This window comes from Myxine glutinosa, chromosome 10 (genome assembly GCF_964187855.1).
Source record: "Myxine glutinosa chromosome 10, kmMyxGlut1.1, whole genome shotgun sequence".
Classification (NCBI taxonomy): Eukaryota; Metazoa; Chordata; class Myxini; order Myxiniformes; family Myxinidae; genus Myxine; species Myxine glutinosa.
Genome location: NC_136270.1, coordinates 9,331,504 through 9,347,159, shown reverse-complemented (window position 1 = coordinate 9,347,159; position 15,656 = coordinate 9,331,504). Strand labels below are relative to the sequence as shown.

Genomic DNA, 15,656 nt, shown 5'->3' with positions numbered 1-15,656 from the left:
GTGATTAACCTTGAGTGCTCAAAGAAGAAAGCAGCCATTACCAAGCAGCTTGTAAAGTGCTCACCAAGTGGCTTAAGCACTCAAGCAAGCGCTCAAACAAAACAGGAATGGCCGATCGTGTGTATGTAAGATATTGAGTTATAAGCGCCACATCAGCGTCCAGCAGACAGAAAGTAACTGCGTTTGACGTCCCAAAATGTGACGAGGCTTCGTGTCGTGTGTCGAGTAGTGTTGAAGAGATGGGCGTGGCTTGGCTAAAAGGCGGTGCTTGTGACGCTGTGGGGAAAGGAGGGAAGGCGTGGCCTGTACATGGGCGGAGCTTATGACCCACAGACACGAACTCGGCTGTATATACAAGATGACAGCAAGAACTCTTTAGGACACAAGGTGCAGCCAAAATTACATGTAGTAATACTTCTCGAAGAAACAGAAAATTATTTTAAAATATAAGGAAGGAGCAAACACAATAGCCACGACCACATCAGCCACTGCAAGCCACTTTTGCAGAGGAAACAGTTATTTACTAGTACAGTACAAGTAATCATCAGTTTATAAAGTCCTGGACAAAATTGTTTGTGAGCCTGTCCGTGTCCACCCATGCAGTGGGAGACCACCGTTTTAGCTGTTGTCTATCAATTTTTCAACATAATTTATTATGAGTAGTTATTTATACTCATATAAATGTTTTTTTTGTTTTTTTTTGCTTTATCCTCATATTTTTCTAGCTTTCTCTTATCCCCTTACCTAGAGTGGCGTATGGCCTTGTCTGGGGCGATATCCATTAAAAAAAAGAAAAAAAAAGATGAGAATACAGAGAACACAAATGAATAAAATGACAATTTGTTTCAACTGTCGGTTTCTTCAAGTGCAAATTTTACGCAATACCACTCACTGTACATAAGTTTTGTTTGTGTATAAATATATTGTACTTGCTTTCCTCTAATAAGTAGTGTTACTCTTCCTTATTAAATTGCATAATTTGTGATTTATTAAGCCTTTACATATGGAGTATTGGAGTGCTGGAACGCATCTCCTGTATTTTAATTATTTCCCATGGGAAATAGCTGATCAATCAACAGCGTACGAGTTTAAATCCCGTTTTTCAAGAATGTAACCCCCGACCTAAAACGATCATTTCCAGTACTGGTAATATCGAGCAAGTGAGATTATTGAATGCTTCTGCCAATTGCTGCTGAAAGATACAATTTGAGATTTTGAGATTTAAAAAAACGTGCAATGTCTTGCAGACATGGACATGCCCACACATGCACACAGTCTTGGCTCATGGATGAGCTAATTGACAAAGAGCTACTTACAGACGACCGAAGGATATGGGAGAATTGACATGCAAGGAGGAATAACAAACCAGTCACTAACAATGGACTGGAAATGAACAGATTGGGGGAAACAAAAACATCAACGTGTAGAAGAGATCGTGAATGTGTAAGGGTACATGCACGAGAGTGATTAACCGCTTTTGAAAGATTGAAGTGCCGAGTACGAGAATAAAGACACAGGGATTCCACAATTGGGAGAATAAGGGGACGAATGTACATAGATGGGTAACCCATCTGCATTTTGTGAAGGTGAGCAAGTGAGGGTTTTTTTTTTGGAGAATGTGTGTGACTTGGGGTGATTTGGGAGGGCTGAAACAGGAAGGCCAGTTGTTAGCTAGTATTAAAGAGAGCCCACCAACTTGTCGTCGGTGGGAGTGACAGTCCATGGGAATCAGCCTCCAGTCTTGAGATTCCTATGAAGCAGAAGAAGGTCTCGTTTTCGACCTCCTCAAAGAATCAAGGTGGGCAGCAGGAGCAACAGCCCAGAGTGGGGAACCCAGTATGGAGCTCAGTATGAAAGCTTGGCCCACCATGATGAGCTAGATGCAGCTCAGTCATGCCTTAGCTCTATGGAAAATAACCAGACAGGGACTAGCCTTTGATGTCAGTTTGGTGATTTATGATCCTTGCAAGAAAGGTTATAGCAGATCAAGAGATCGAGGAATTCCAGGGCCTGCAACTTTTCCACCAATTGTCCAGAGTAGAGGTCGACCGATATGGGTTTCTCAAGGGCCGAAGCTGATGCCGATATTTAGAGAGCAGGGGAGCGGATGACTGACATAATGCCAATATGTGCATCTGATTAAACAAGTTCTTAATAAAAAAATAGAATTACATAAAATTATTGAACTTTAAGAAATTTATTTAACAATATATGATTCACTCAAAAACATAGAAAAGTATCATTTACTTGTATGAACAGCAGCATTTGTTTTCTTCAGTCGGTCTGCACTCCACATCTAATCATACTCGAATGCCGTACACAATTGGTGTTTGTCTAACCATGATACATTCAGTCGCTACTTTTCCCGTCTCAACCAAGCTTGACAGGAGGATTAAGATTCCAGAGAGTGAGAGTGTGCCATTTGCTGGAATTGAACATCTTGTTCCAAGTTGCTGACTCGCAACTTATCTTGTCCAAGTCTGATTAAAGAGATTCAGCAGCAGCCAGTCTTTCACAAGAGTGACGTGTTGTCGCACACAGGGTGAATCCAAATGGAAAAGCTGTTTTTTTTTTTCAACAGAATCACAGATCACGTATGTAGATCAAGAATAACATCGGTCCGAAGAGGCTGCTTTGAAAGACTTTAGCCAGAGGTGGGACATCAGAAGAAAGGATGTGATCAAAGGCCACCTGCTGTTTCCAATCATCAAATAAATCAAACAACCATGAGCAAAGGACTCTGGATACCAAAACAACACAACTTTGAAATAACAGCTGAATTCCAGAGACCGTCAAAGGTTCGAGCAAAATCCAAAGAGAAAGTCCTGACCTCTTGCTTGTGGCTCAGAGCTTCCCTCCACTGCTGTGTCAAAGGCACATCATATCCAAGGTGGAATAGCCTGACCGGAAGCAAAACTAGTTGTCAGGGATTATCAATTTAGAGAAGACAGTGCCCGAGATTGACTGCGGTGATGGAGACGCCTTTAATTTTTCTCATGATGGGGAGTAGGTTGACAAGTCTGTAGTTGAGGGGATCTATTCTGGAACATTTTTGGGGATAAGAGTGATGTTTGCCACTTTCCACAATGGAGGAAATCCTCATAAAAGTGTTCACAGGGGCAGTCGTTTTCGGTATAGGGGGTGATTTTTCTGTTTTCACTTTTTTGTTGTTTTGCATTCTGTTTAGCACACAATGTCACAAAGCTATTTTGCACACATGTAATCACGATTTATGATCAGTGACAACCGTACCACACTACAGTAAAACATGCGAGTCACTCATCATAATCAGGTTATTTCACCCAAGAGAATGAGAAGGCGTAATTACACTGCTCCAACATTACATTATGTATTACTTATCGGAAGCAGCTTTATGGTGCACACTTTGTCATGCCAATCGGAGGCAAACGTGTTACCTCCGTCACCAAAGGTGGAAGGTGGTTATGTATTCACCCCTGCGTCTTTGTCTGTTCGTTTGTTTGTCTGTTCGCAGGTGATCCCCATTTAAATGAATCTTCACAATTGAGAGGTAGGGCCAAAAACAAGAGACCAAATAAGCATGATATCCTAAAATGGTGTGGATGGATTATAAGAAAACAAGGTGGATGAGTTGGCTAGGTGACGAGAGCAAGCCCATTGATTTTGGTTCGGGTCCAGATGCAGATCCGGCCTATTGGTGGGACACAAAACGTAAACTATTCAGCCTGGCAGAGGTGTGCGCTCTACTGAGTGCTGTGCTATTTGACATTTGTTGTGCTGTTCACGAAATGGTCAAATTTTACAACACATCGCACATGTGTTTTCTTTATTTGCCATCACTCTCATCCAAGATTGCATAAACATCTATGTCTCCGTTTTCGCGATGAAATGGCATGTTTTTTTGCACACAATCTGTGACCATGAATTTAAAAAGGAATGTTTTTTTTTCTGACAGTCGCTTCCACAAAATTAAAAAGGTGGGATTTATTATTGGACAGATGGTAGATGCTCACCCTCAGGCCGTGAGCCTGAGATGTACTGGGACTTGAACCCACACAAGAACAAAACCCACTCCTTGTTATTGCAAAGAAAAGGAGGGAGGGTCAATACTTTAATCGTTTTTGTGACAAGGGGGGCAAATACATATCCAAAAATCTCATCTTCACACCAAAAGAAGGGGTTAAAATTTCCCAAGACATTGGAAAGGGGGGAGGGGAGTTATTTCAGACTTGCAAGCATGCATGGGTTACCAGTGACACCACTGGGGGGAGGGGGAGGGGGATGGGGAGGGTGTGTGTGGTGTGTGGTGTGTGGGGGGTTGCTGTCTCCATATGCAGATTTCAGAAGGTGTGACAGAGTCCACCCAGGTCTCGAAGTATCCACCTCCACTTTTGTAGGGCGTGAGTAGGCGGGGGTCACGATTCATCGACAAATATGTGAAGTTTTCTTGTTCTCAAAGTTTTGTTCCAAGGGCTCTTTTCAGGATCGTCACTGAGTCCCAGACAGCTTTCAATTGCAGTTCAATGGTATCACTATTCCCAGGGATGGGTTTTAAGATATCCAAGGTTCTTCTTCATCATTCCCGTTGCTCCAATATAATCACTGCTACAATTTTCGCGCCGGACGCATTATGTTTTTGGGTCGTCCGTCCGGCTGTCCATCCACGATAGGTTTTCGCTACTGTGACAACTTTAGAACGGCTGAAGGGATCCTAGTCAAACTTGGTGCAGGTATGTACAATGAGGTAAAGATTAACTGATTATATTTTGGGGTCACGAGGTCCAAGGCCAAAGGTCATGTTAAGTAAAAATGTGATAACTTGAGAACAGCCAAAGGGATTTAAATCAAACTTCGCACAGGTATGTATAATAATGTAAACATGAATTGATTACATTTTGGGATCAAGAGGTCAAAGGTCAGAGGTCATGTTAAGTAAAAAATTATGTTGCTGTACCAACTTGTGAACCAGTGATGGGATTTTGAACAAACTTGGTATAAGTATATATTATGATGCAAAGATGAACTGATTATATTTTGGCATCAAAGGTGAGGAGTTAGGTGATTTTGGTGAGGTCAGAGGTCATGTCAGGTAAAAATGTGATACTTGAGAACAGCTGAATGGATTTAAATCAAACTTGGTACAAGAATGTATTATATTGTTACGGTTTTTAGAACCTTCACTTAGTAAAATAATAATTCTTGTAAATATCCCCCTTTGTAAAGGTCGCACCCTAGCTAGGCCATGTACAACACGTAGCAAACCATATATTCTTCTTTAGTTATTTCATTAGTATGTGTTTTAGTTAAGGATCTGTTCCCAATAGTTGAATCTACGTTGCATTAATCAAATAAGATAGGCCCCTTCAATTATCCCCAATCATCTCCCTCTCTTCAAAGTGCAGTAGCGGTAGGGCAGCGTTCGCTGCCCCTTGTCTTGGTTTGTTTGCTGGCCCCAAGCCGCCATTACGCACATGGTAATCTGGAGGAAAAAGGGGTGGAGTGGGTTCGAGCGCCAGGAACGAGGCGTGGCCTGTCAACGTCTCCTCAAGAGGTGGAGCCAGCGAGCCCTCGCCGGCCAACCAGGGCCGAGGTGAGCCAACCGGTAGGCGTGTCCTAGGAGCCGGCGGCTGGATACAAGAACGCCCAATAAAAGCGGCTGCGAGGGACTGCTTCAAGAGATGAGTGCGAAGGTCCGAAGTACGAGGTACCAGATGAGAACACGATGAATCGTAAGGCAGGAGAGTGGGTCCGTTGACGACGACAATACCGCGATATATTCGTATTGTCCGACCACGTGAAACCGATACGTGCAGCTGCCGCCGGGTTTCGCCTCGAGCCCAGAGCGTGGACCGGAGCGTGGACTGGAGCGGACCTCGACGCTGTGCATCTGCCCAGACCTTCCTGCCCTGCCATCTGCTTGGACCTTCTCCCCCTTCCAGCCATTCCTTCCTGCCATTCCCTATTCATGTGAGTCTGTTTGTTCTGTGGGGCGTATGGTAATATAAGACTGTTTAAGGCTGCCCTGTGTATCTGCTTCTTCCTCTCCTTGTAAATGCCCTTCTTTCATTTCCTCTTCGGGTTTCGTGTACATAATTAATAAATATCTGTTCTTCCTTTACTTTGGTTTCTTCTTCCCCCGATCGCTTTAGTCCCTTCCCAATTGAGTACCTGTGGCACGATTCGGCCAACGCTCGGAGTCGGGTTTAGTCCTTTGTTAACGGCCCGAGTCGCAGCTCGCTTCGCTCGGCGCATCCAATCACGCTGCGGCCCGGGTGGGAGTATCTCCTCGCTTACGGCCGGTGGTGGTAATTAGGTAGTAAGACGGATTGGGCTTACAACCCTACTCACCACCGACCGGAAGTGATGTCATACCCCCAGGACCGGTGGCCGGCCAGCTTAACAGGACAAGGGGATTAACCCCCCCTTGCTAACGGGAGTGCCGTCCCCTGGATCCGTAACAATATTGTAATAATGTGGGCGGAGACATATTGGTCGACGTTGTGATGTCGCCACTCATTCTAGTTATTATATCCTTATCTTTTGATTCCTTTGATGACTGTTTGCTTTGTGTATTAAAGTGCTTAAACAGCACCGCACGCCCGCATTTTACATGGACACATTTGGCTTGTACATAATAAATTCCCTTCTTGTTGAACTCAATTTCCGATCTGTCTGTGTTCGTCTTTCCCCCCATTGGTCCAGCACTGTCCACTCCTAGGTTAGTCTAGGAGATTATAATTCACCAATTGATTGGCTCTCATTCAAGTCCGGTGTGCACTAGCAGTTGCTCGGCTGCACCAAATCAAGACCTAATTTAGATAACATTACTGTACAACTGAGGGCGTGTAACCACGGTTGGGAGACCACATGATTTCCAGTTAAACAGTAAATGAATGAAGCATCCTGGACCACGTGGGTGACTAATTGGCATTTGCGGTTGCCTACCAACCCGCCGTGACACAAAGTTATTCGTGCTTGGTGGCCTCAAATCTGCTAAGTCCGAGGGGAACCGAGGCTCCCCCTCGGAGTAGAAAAATTATCCTAAACAAACTGGAAAAAAGTAGAATCCCCCTCATCCCCAAAAGTTGCTTCAAATCAATTCAAACCTATGGGAAAATTATAATGAGCAACAGTTGTGCACAATAGATTGCATCTTCACGCATATAAAGTGCAGATAGTGCAACATTTAGAACTGAGAACTTCCCCGGAAGATGGATTGGACTTGGTGGGGCAGTCCCCTGGCCTCCACCATCTCCCGATGGCACATCCTTTGATTTTTTCTTGTGGGGGTATGTCAATGATTGTTTTCCAAGCCTCTATTGCTTACAGTGAAACATTTTGTGCAAGGATAACCAATTGCATCAACAGTGTGATGAGGGATATGTTGGCCAACACGGATTGAAGTGGATTATCACTTGCATGTGCTATGTACCACTAAAGGTGCACATGTTGAGGAGTACTGGAGACCACAAGAAAGTGAGAAACTTCGCCAATTATGTGACAAAATGCAAAAAGTCCAAAATTGTATCTCTTTTGGTTTGGTTGTAATAAAAATTTAAAACCCGAACAAGACTTTGTAGACAGCCTGTATGTACTTCCTTCATTCCTATGCCTAAATTAGCATCATATAATCCATGGTAAGTTTACCCAATCAAATTTTTTGATTAAATCAACAAGTTGATTAACTTGTTGAATGCTCTCCTTTTCTTCAAGCTCCAGGTGCATACAACAACTCAAGATGTTCCTTCTTGGACCTCCCAGTTTTGAGCTCTTTTAACCAGGCAAGAATAAAAAGCTTCCTTTTTTGTCCCCCCACCACTCCAATAAGTTCAAAGACGGGGACATTTAAATTAGCTCGTCCAACCGACCGACTGACCAACCAACCAACCAAGTACTTTTGTGTATGTGATATTTCAATAATCATTAAACATTTAGCTTTCATATTGCAGATATCTATTCGTAATGACATTATCTCAACCTGATTAGATTGGGGCAGTTATTGTCTGAAATTTGTTGCTATGGCAACCATGTTAGCAACTTTGCTTATGTACGCGATATTTAAAAATCCGTTCAAGATTTAACTTTCATACTACACAGATCTATTCCTCGTTCCACCCATAACACGGAGTCCGAGAGTATAAGCTCCTTTTTTTTTTCCTCCACCACATAAGGTGGATGGAGATTATTTTTTTCACCCTTGTTTGTCTGTCTGTGTTTGTGAGCAGGACATCTTAGTTATGGACGGATTCAGACAAATCATGGTGGACAGGTATGGTGTGTGACAAAGATGAAAATATTACATTTTGGTGACGATCAGAATACTGATCCAAATACTAGAATTTTAAAGTGATTCTTCACTCTTAAGCAGTAGGGCCAAAATGATATATATCACGACAACTCAAGTTGTGAAAGTTGTGGACGGATTCAGACTAAACTTGGTGGACGAGTTTGTTAGGTAGCAAGAACAAGCCAATTCGATTTTGGGTCAGGTCCGGATCCAGATCAAGATCCGGCCTAACGGTGGGATACAAAATGGAAACTGTTCAGCCTGGCGGAGGTATGCAGTCTACCCAGTGCCGTTCTTTTCTTTTCTTTTTACATCGTGGTATTTTTAACACGGGCTTCTGAGAGGTAATACAACAACAACAACAACAACAACAACAACAACAACAACAACAACAACAACAACAGGCATTTTAAGGCCATTTTTCCCTGCTAGAGCGGGGGTGAGCCTTGCGGTCCCCATAACAATCTTCTCCATTTTGCCCTATTTTCTGCATCTCCCCTTGTTAGCCCCCTTGCCCGCATTTCTTCTTCGACCATCTTTAGCCAAGTCTTTCTCGGTCTTCCCCGTCCTCTACTTCCTTCTACATTCATTTCCATCACTCTTCTCAACCAGTCATTTTCATCCTTCCTCAACACATGACCAAAACCATCTCAACCTGTTTCTCTTCACAGCATTCATCACAGGCTCTATTCCCATCATCTTTCGCAATTCATCATTTGTCTTCCTCTCTCTCAACGATACTCCGCACATCCACCGAACCATTCACATTTCCACCGGTTCCAGCCTTCGTTGCTGCTCTACGTTCATTACCCATGTCTCGCTCCCATAAATCATAGCACTTCTCACACATGCAGCATACACCTTTCCCTTCAGCTTCAACGACACTCCCCTCTTCATCAGCATGCCACTCAGTTCCCGAAACTTCTTCCATGCACATCTCACTCGAGCAACCGTTGCCGAGTCTGATCCACCTTCTCCATTCAGCATATCTCCGAGGTAACAAAATGTTTTCACACCTTCCAGCTTCATGCCGTCTCCAAGATCCAACTCAACATTTCCTCCATCAGCAGCTCTGTCTGTGCACACCTTACACTTGAATGTAGCTGCCACACTGGTTAATGACCCTCTCAAACCACTACATTTTTGATGAACCCACTCAGCGCACATTGTACATTGAATGGAATTCACTCCGACACCCTTCCTGCACACAGTACACGGCCACTTCCCAGTTCTTTCCACCTCACCACATGCTTTACCACTTGCCATCACCTTCGTTTTTCCGATATTCACCTTCAGACCTTTTGTCTCCATACATTCCTTCCACTTGTTCATCTTCTCCTTCAGTCCATCCATACTTTCTGCAATCAACACCAGATCATCTGCATACAACAACTACAACAGTAAATCCTCCTTTACGTTCCGAGCCAGCACCTCCATCACAGCTACAAATAGTAGTGGACGTAGTCGATGGATGTGCGGAGTGGAAATGGAAATGGTGGAAATGCGAATGGTTCGATGGATGTGCGGAGTATCGTTGAGAGAGAGGAAGACAAATGATGAATTGCGAAAGATGATGGGAATATTGCCTGTGATTGATGCTGTGAAGAGGAACAGGTTGAGATGGTTTGGTCATGTGTTGAGGAAGGATGAAAGTGACTGGTTGAGAAGAGTGATGGAAATTAATGTAGAAGGAAGTAGAGGACGGGGAAGACCGAGAAAGACTTGGCTAAAGATGGTGGAAGAAGAAATGTGGGCAAGGGGGTTAACAAGGAGAAATGCAGAAAATAGGGCAAAATGGAGAAGATTGTCATGGGGACCGCAAGGCTAACCCCCGCTCTAGCAGGGAAAATGGCCTTAAAATGCATGTTGTTAGTACCGACCCCTGATGCACTCCCACCTTCACCTCAAACTCACGACTGTTCCCGTCCTTCGTCCTTACAGCTGTGCACGCTCTTTTGTACATTGCCATCACCACTCTGATCAACCATTCCTCCACTCCTAACTTCCTCAATGCCCATGTCACTACTTCACGTGGAACCCTATCGAATGCTTTCTCCAGATCAACAAACCCAAGAAACAACTTCTTCCTCTTCTCCTGCAACTGCCTCACAATAAAAAGCGCGTCTGTCGTTCCTCTTCCTGGCATAAATCCAAACTGCATTTCATCAATCTTCACTTTCTTCCTTATCCTCCTCTCCAACACCCTTTCCAATACCTTCATTCCATGCTCCAATAACTTTATCGCTCGATACGAGCCACAGTCCAGAGGGTCACCTTTCCCCTTGTATAGAGGGACGAGGGTACTCAGTTCCCAATCCACTGGAATGCGGCCTTCTTTCACCACCAGATTACAGATCTCTGTCATTCTCTTCACACCCCAATTTCCCGCTGCCTTCAACATATCTCCCACAACTCCCGTCGGCCCTCCCGCTTTTCTACTCTTCATTGCTTTTATCGCTTCCTCAACTTCCTTCTCGGTTATCTTCTCTGCCGGTCCTAAAACTGGGTTACTCTCTATGTTGCCATCCCATTCATTCTCTGCATTCAACAGTATTTCCATATATCTCTTCCATCTTCCTTTAATTCCATCTGGGTCCACAACGATTTGTCCCACTTCATCCTTCAAGCAACTCACCCCCATCACATCACACCTCTCTTTCACGATCTGCTTTGCAATCCTGAATACCGCTCTCTGACCCTCTTCCAAATCCAAGCGTTCTCCGAACATTTTCCTGCATGCCTCCTGAGCCTTTGCTACCTCTTTCTTTGCAGCCTTCTTGGCTGCCTTATAACTTTCATGCTCTGCCTTTTCTGCCCCCATACCCTTCGCCTTCTGCCACTTCTTGAACTTCTTCCTCTTCTCGTCAATCTTCTTTCCAACTTCATCATCCCACCACCATGTTTCCGAGTGCCTCGGTGGTCCTTTTGTCCATCCACATACCTCACCAACGGCTCCCAACACACTATCTTTCATTGACATCCAACCACTTTCAAGCTCAACCACATCATCCTCTACCCTACTCAGCCTCTCTTTTCATGCCCCCTCACTGTCACCTCTTTCAACCTCCACACCTTCATTCTCGGTTGGTACTTCACCAACTCAATATCAACAGCTCTCCTCGCACCTTTCACCCTTATGTCGCAGCCAACCAAGTGGTGCTGTGAAACAACATCTGAGAACGTTGTGCAAGAACAAAATGTTGTGCATCACAACGTCTGAGAGTTAATAAATAAATACTAACTTTATGTTTGGAAACCAGATGGGTCATGACCCCCCAACCCCCACCCCCTTCCAAAAAAATCCTTTCACATCCGATTAATTTTTAAAGACCAGACGAATTTGGAAATGTAGTTATAAAGCATAAAGCATCAAGTTCTGAACAATGTCGTACCTGTCAGTTGGCTCCCTTGAGACACAGATGCCATATCATGCTCTGTGGCATCAAAGTTGTTGCTGCTGCTGCTGCTGGTGCTGCTTCTGCTGCTGCTGCTGCTGCTGTTGCTGCTGCTTCTATGACCACCACCACTCGATGAACCATGAGTGTCACTCACAAGCAACTAGAGCAAAGGGTTAGACAGAGAAATAGCAGAATAGTGTGAGGGATATGTGTGATGATAGTGAACAAGCCAGAATGTAGTTATGAACAGCACAACACAGTATGTGGACTCACTGCAGCCATAATACTCGCGATGCAAGCTGAAGTGACACTGTGTTGCTGTGCCAAATGCCGCTTGAGCCTTGTCCGACTCTGCAGGGCCTCCTGACAGAGTGGACAACAAAGCCACACTGCAGATTCCAAAGGTGCAACCCTCTGCACACACATGCATAGGCTGCTTGAAAAGAGATAGGTGGTTTAAACTGCAAAGTAAATATATTATTATTATAATAATAATAATAATAATAATCTATCTATAATTCCAGTAATCTCTGTGTGTGTGTGTGTCTGTCTGTCTGTATGTATGTATGTATGTATGTATGTATGCGACCGCTGTTTCTCGACAACTACCGGTCCGATATACTTGAAACTTGCCAGGTATATTGCTGGGGACCCGAGGATGTGCCTTTTCAAGGTTTGAAATTAATCGGACAAGTGGTTCCCAAGGTATGGTCACCGTACTCGCAAGCCGTTCGCTTTGGCTTTGCGAATGGACCAAACCATTTCATGTAAATAGAGGGGGGGGTTCTGTGGTCGTTGCGAATGGACCAAACCATTTCATGTAAATAGAGGGGGGGGTTCTGTGGTCGTTACTGCCACGTGGTTTCAAAGTTTTTTTTTGTTGTTGTTGTTTGCACGCATGTTTTTTTGCACGCACGTACGGGCAAGCACGTACGGGCGTGCCCGTACGTGCGGGCACGCCCTAGTAATAATAATAACCAATCTATGTATGTGGGAAACTTACACCAGTTAGGGAGATGTGTTGTAAAATAAAGAGACAAAGAAAGTCAAATAGTTTCACAAAATTACTTACTACATGGCCGAGCAACTGAAATGTAAGCCAGCAAGTCAGCTAGCATGGTGGCAACTAGTCTCTACAGATTAGGAAGAGCGAGCAGGAGTATGAGTGAAGTGTGTCAACATATCAACACCATTGACCTTGTTGAATGTTGCCCGACTCCTAATTGCCGCGAAGCTGCTACCCGCATCACCCTCCTAACCCCACTAAAGCCACTCAAACGTCCTTTTCCCACCCAAACTTTTGACATAGCAGCATAAGTTATAACCATTTCCAATCTTCAACCATCAACACAAAACCCTAATCAGCAAAGGAGGCAAAATAAATAAGTAAAACGGCTGAGGTTCAAAGGAGCTACCAGCATCACCTCAAGTAAAGGTCTGCTCTGGAATATTTGTGAGATGTTAAGGAAACAAAAACCAAATCGCTGGAAACGTTTTAAAACCAATAGTACATGATGGATTAAAAAATTTTGTTTGAAATACAAATACGGTATTATTAATGTTAATGCCACAATGGTTGCACATTTACAGACATACTATAAAACAAAGGACATGAAATTTGAGTATATTGTCCGGTTAATTCAAAATTCCACCGTCTCAATCTTACGTTGCGATCTATTGGCTTAAGCAAATTTCAGACCAAAATGATTTTTTTACTTTTGAAAAACTGATCCAGAAATAAACTAAACTACAAGCGAAACTAGGTTAGTCTGTCCGAGTCACAATTTGACCGCTACTTGCAAAATCAAATGTTACCGTGGTGAAAAAGAAATAAATATTTTTTATAGAATCCCAGACTGCACATGCAAGATTCTACCCATGATGAAATGTTATAGCTGTGCTAACAAGGGAATCAATAACAAAGAAAGAACAAATTGTTATTGAACTTGCATGTGAATGACGCATACGTCAAAGCAAAACGGAAGCAAATTACAAAATAAAAATTGAACTTGTGGGGAGGGAAAATAAATGCTGCAATTTGCAAAAGTAGTCTTTTGAAATGTACTAATCATCACATCCCAATTTTTATTCGAAATAAAATGAAGGCTATGGTGAATGGTGAAGAAAGAGAAAGGAAAGAAAGCGACCAACGACCTTGTTCAATATGTGGAAAAAGTTGGACGGAATAAAATTCAATGTAAGCAGTGTTACAAATTTCACAAGACAAGCAGTGTTATCAATGTAAATTTGGTAACAAAAGCTGGGGTTTTTATATGGAAAAGATGTGAGGTTCAATCACTTCAAAGATGTGAGGATCAATCATGCCAAGAGAAAGACGAACAAAAGGAAATGATCCTGAACTCATAATTCAATTTAGAAAACGTCAAAAGCTTCTGTTACCTTGGAGACATGATAGAGGCATCAGGAGGAGCAGAATTAGGTGTTAGATCAAGAATAAAGTCAGCCTGGAATAAGTGGAAACGACTCGGTGATATAAGAAACACAGAAACTTTCCATTATCTGCATAAGTTAACAGTTTATGTAAGAAGAACCTGTATCAAACCATTATGTATGGAAGCGAAACATGGGCATTGTGGATCGAAGATGTAAAAAGAATGGAACCTAGAAATGCCGCTTACAACTGCAAGCAGTTATGCCGGGTACCGATCGATGCCCATTCCAAGGACGATGCAATTCCACACCACCTGTTCCATGAGGATGCCATCCTATGCCACCCATTCCAATAACCCCATGCCACCTTATTATGCCATTTTTAATCAAATCATATTTCTCGTGGCTAGTCAATCCCAAGAACTGCCACTTGATAACAGAAAAGATTTATACGTGGGCACAAAATATATCATCCAACTCCCATATGGAAAAAGGTGTGTTAACAATGATGTCAGAGGTTACATGGACCAGGAGGCTATACTGGATTGAAGGAAAAACCTTAAAAAAAAAAAAAAAAAAAAAAAAAAAAACAACTTTCGCTGAAACCAATTATAGACGATGTTTTAGTTATCGCCATGGGTACTCGTTGACATACTTAAAGTTTTGCATTGATTGGTTCAACGGTTTGACAGAAGATTTTAAAATGTTTTAGCTTCAATCCAATATAGCTGTCAGACCACATGATCTATGCCATTTTAGTTATCAAACTTTATTTAGCATGGGTAGTCAGTCATAGGTACTGTATAAAGTTTTGCATCAATCTGTCAAGTGATTTCAGAAAAGAAGACTTTTAAAGGATCCGTTTTTTTCAATCCAACATGGCTGCCCAACCACGTGACCTATGACCTCAACTTTAAAACCTGACTCAAACTGGGAAGTTGACCACATACAATTTTGCATTGATCGGATAAGGTTCATTTTTCTATTGAATGTGGCTGCCAGACCACAAGACCGATGACGTCATCATTATCATGCTATATACCCCATTGGTCGTCGATCATATATGTGAAAGTTGGGATCGATTGGTTAAACAGTTTCAGAGAAAGGATTTTAATTTTTTTTCCCTTCAATCCAATATGGTTGCCACGTCACGTGACCAATGACGTTTTAGCTATCAAACGTTAATCCCTATAGCTATTCGATGATACACAAAAAGTTTCACAATGATCGGTTTGATGGTTTGAGAGGAGAGTTTTAAAGGTTGTCGATAAAATTTGACATGGCTGCCAAACCACATCAATGACATCATAGTTATCAAATCTTTCCACATGGAAAGTCAATCATACATATAATGTTTCATATCAATCTGCTCAGCCATTTGATGAGATTTAAAGTGTTTTTATTTTTTTATTTTTCTAAAATATATGGCTGCCATACCACATCACCAATGATGTCATCAAATTAATACACCTGAATAATTTCTTAATAGATCACTCTCAAAAATGTTAGTATTGACCGGATAAGGATTTTAACACATCCAATTATGTTGTCATCGTTAAGGCATCACCGACGTCATTGTTATCAAATGTTATTCCCACTGG

The 15,656-nt window shown here is 42.7% G+C and overlaps 1 protein-coding gene across 7 annotated transcripts in view; it reads right to left on the bottom strand.

The window, feature by feature from the left end:
- The window catches only part of LOC137412178 (zinc finger homeobox protein 4), a 243,620-nt gene that overhangs the window by 37,799 nt on the left and 190,165 nt on the right, over positions 1-15,656 (bottom strand). For all 7 annotated transcript variants that reach the window (XM_068097459.2, XM_068097460.2, XM_068097461.2 and 4 more), the window contains 2 exons: positions 11,938-12,078; positions 11,659-11,824 (listed from right to left, as the gene is read on the bottom strand). In XM_068097459.2, coding sequence (XP_067953560.2) covers positions 11,659-11,824; positions 11,938-12,078 — 307 coding nt within the window. The remainder of the gene's footprint in view (positions 1-11,658; positions 11,825-11,937; positions 12,079-15,656) is intronic.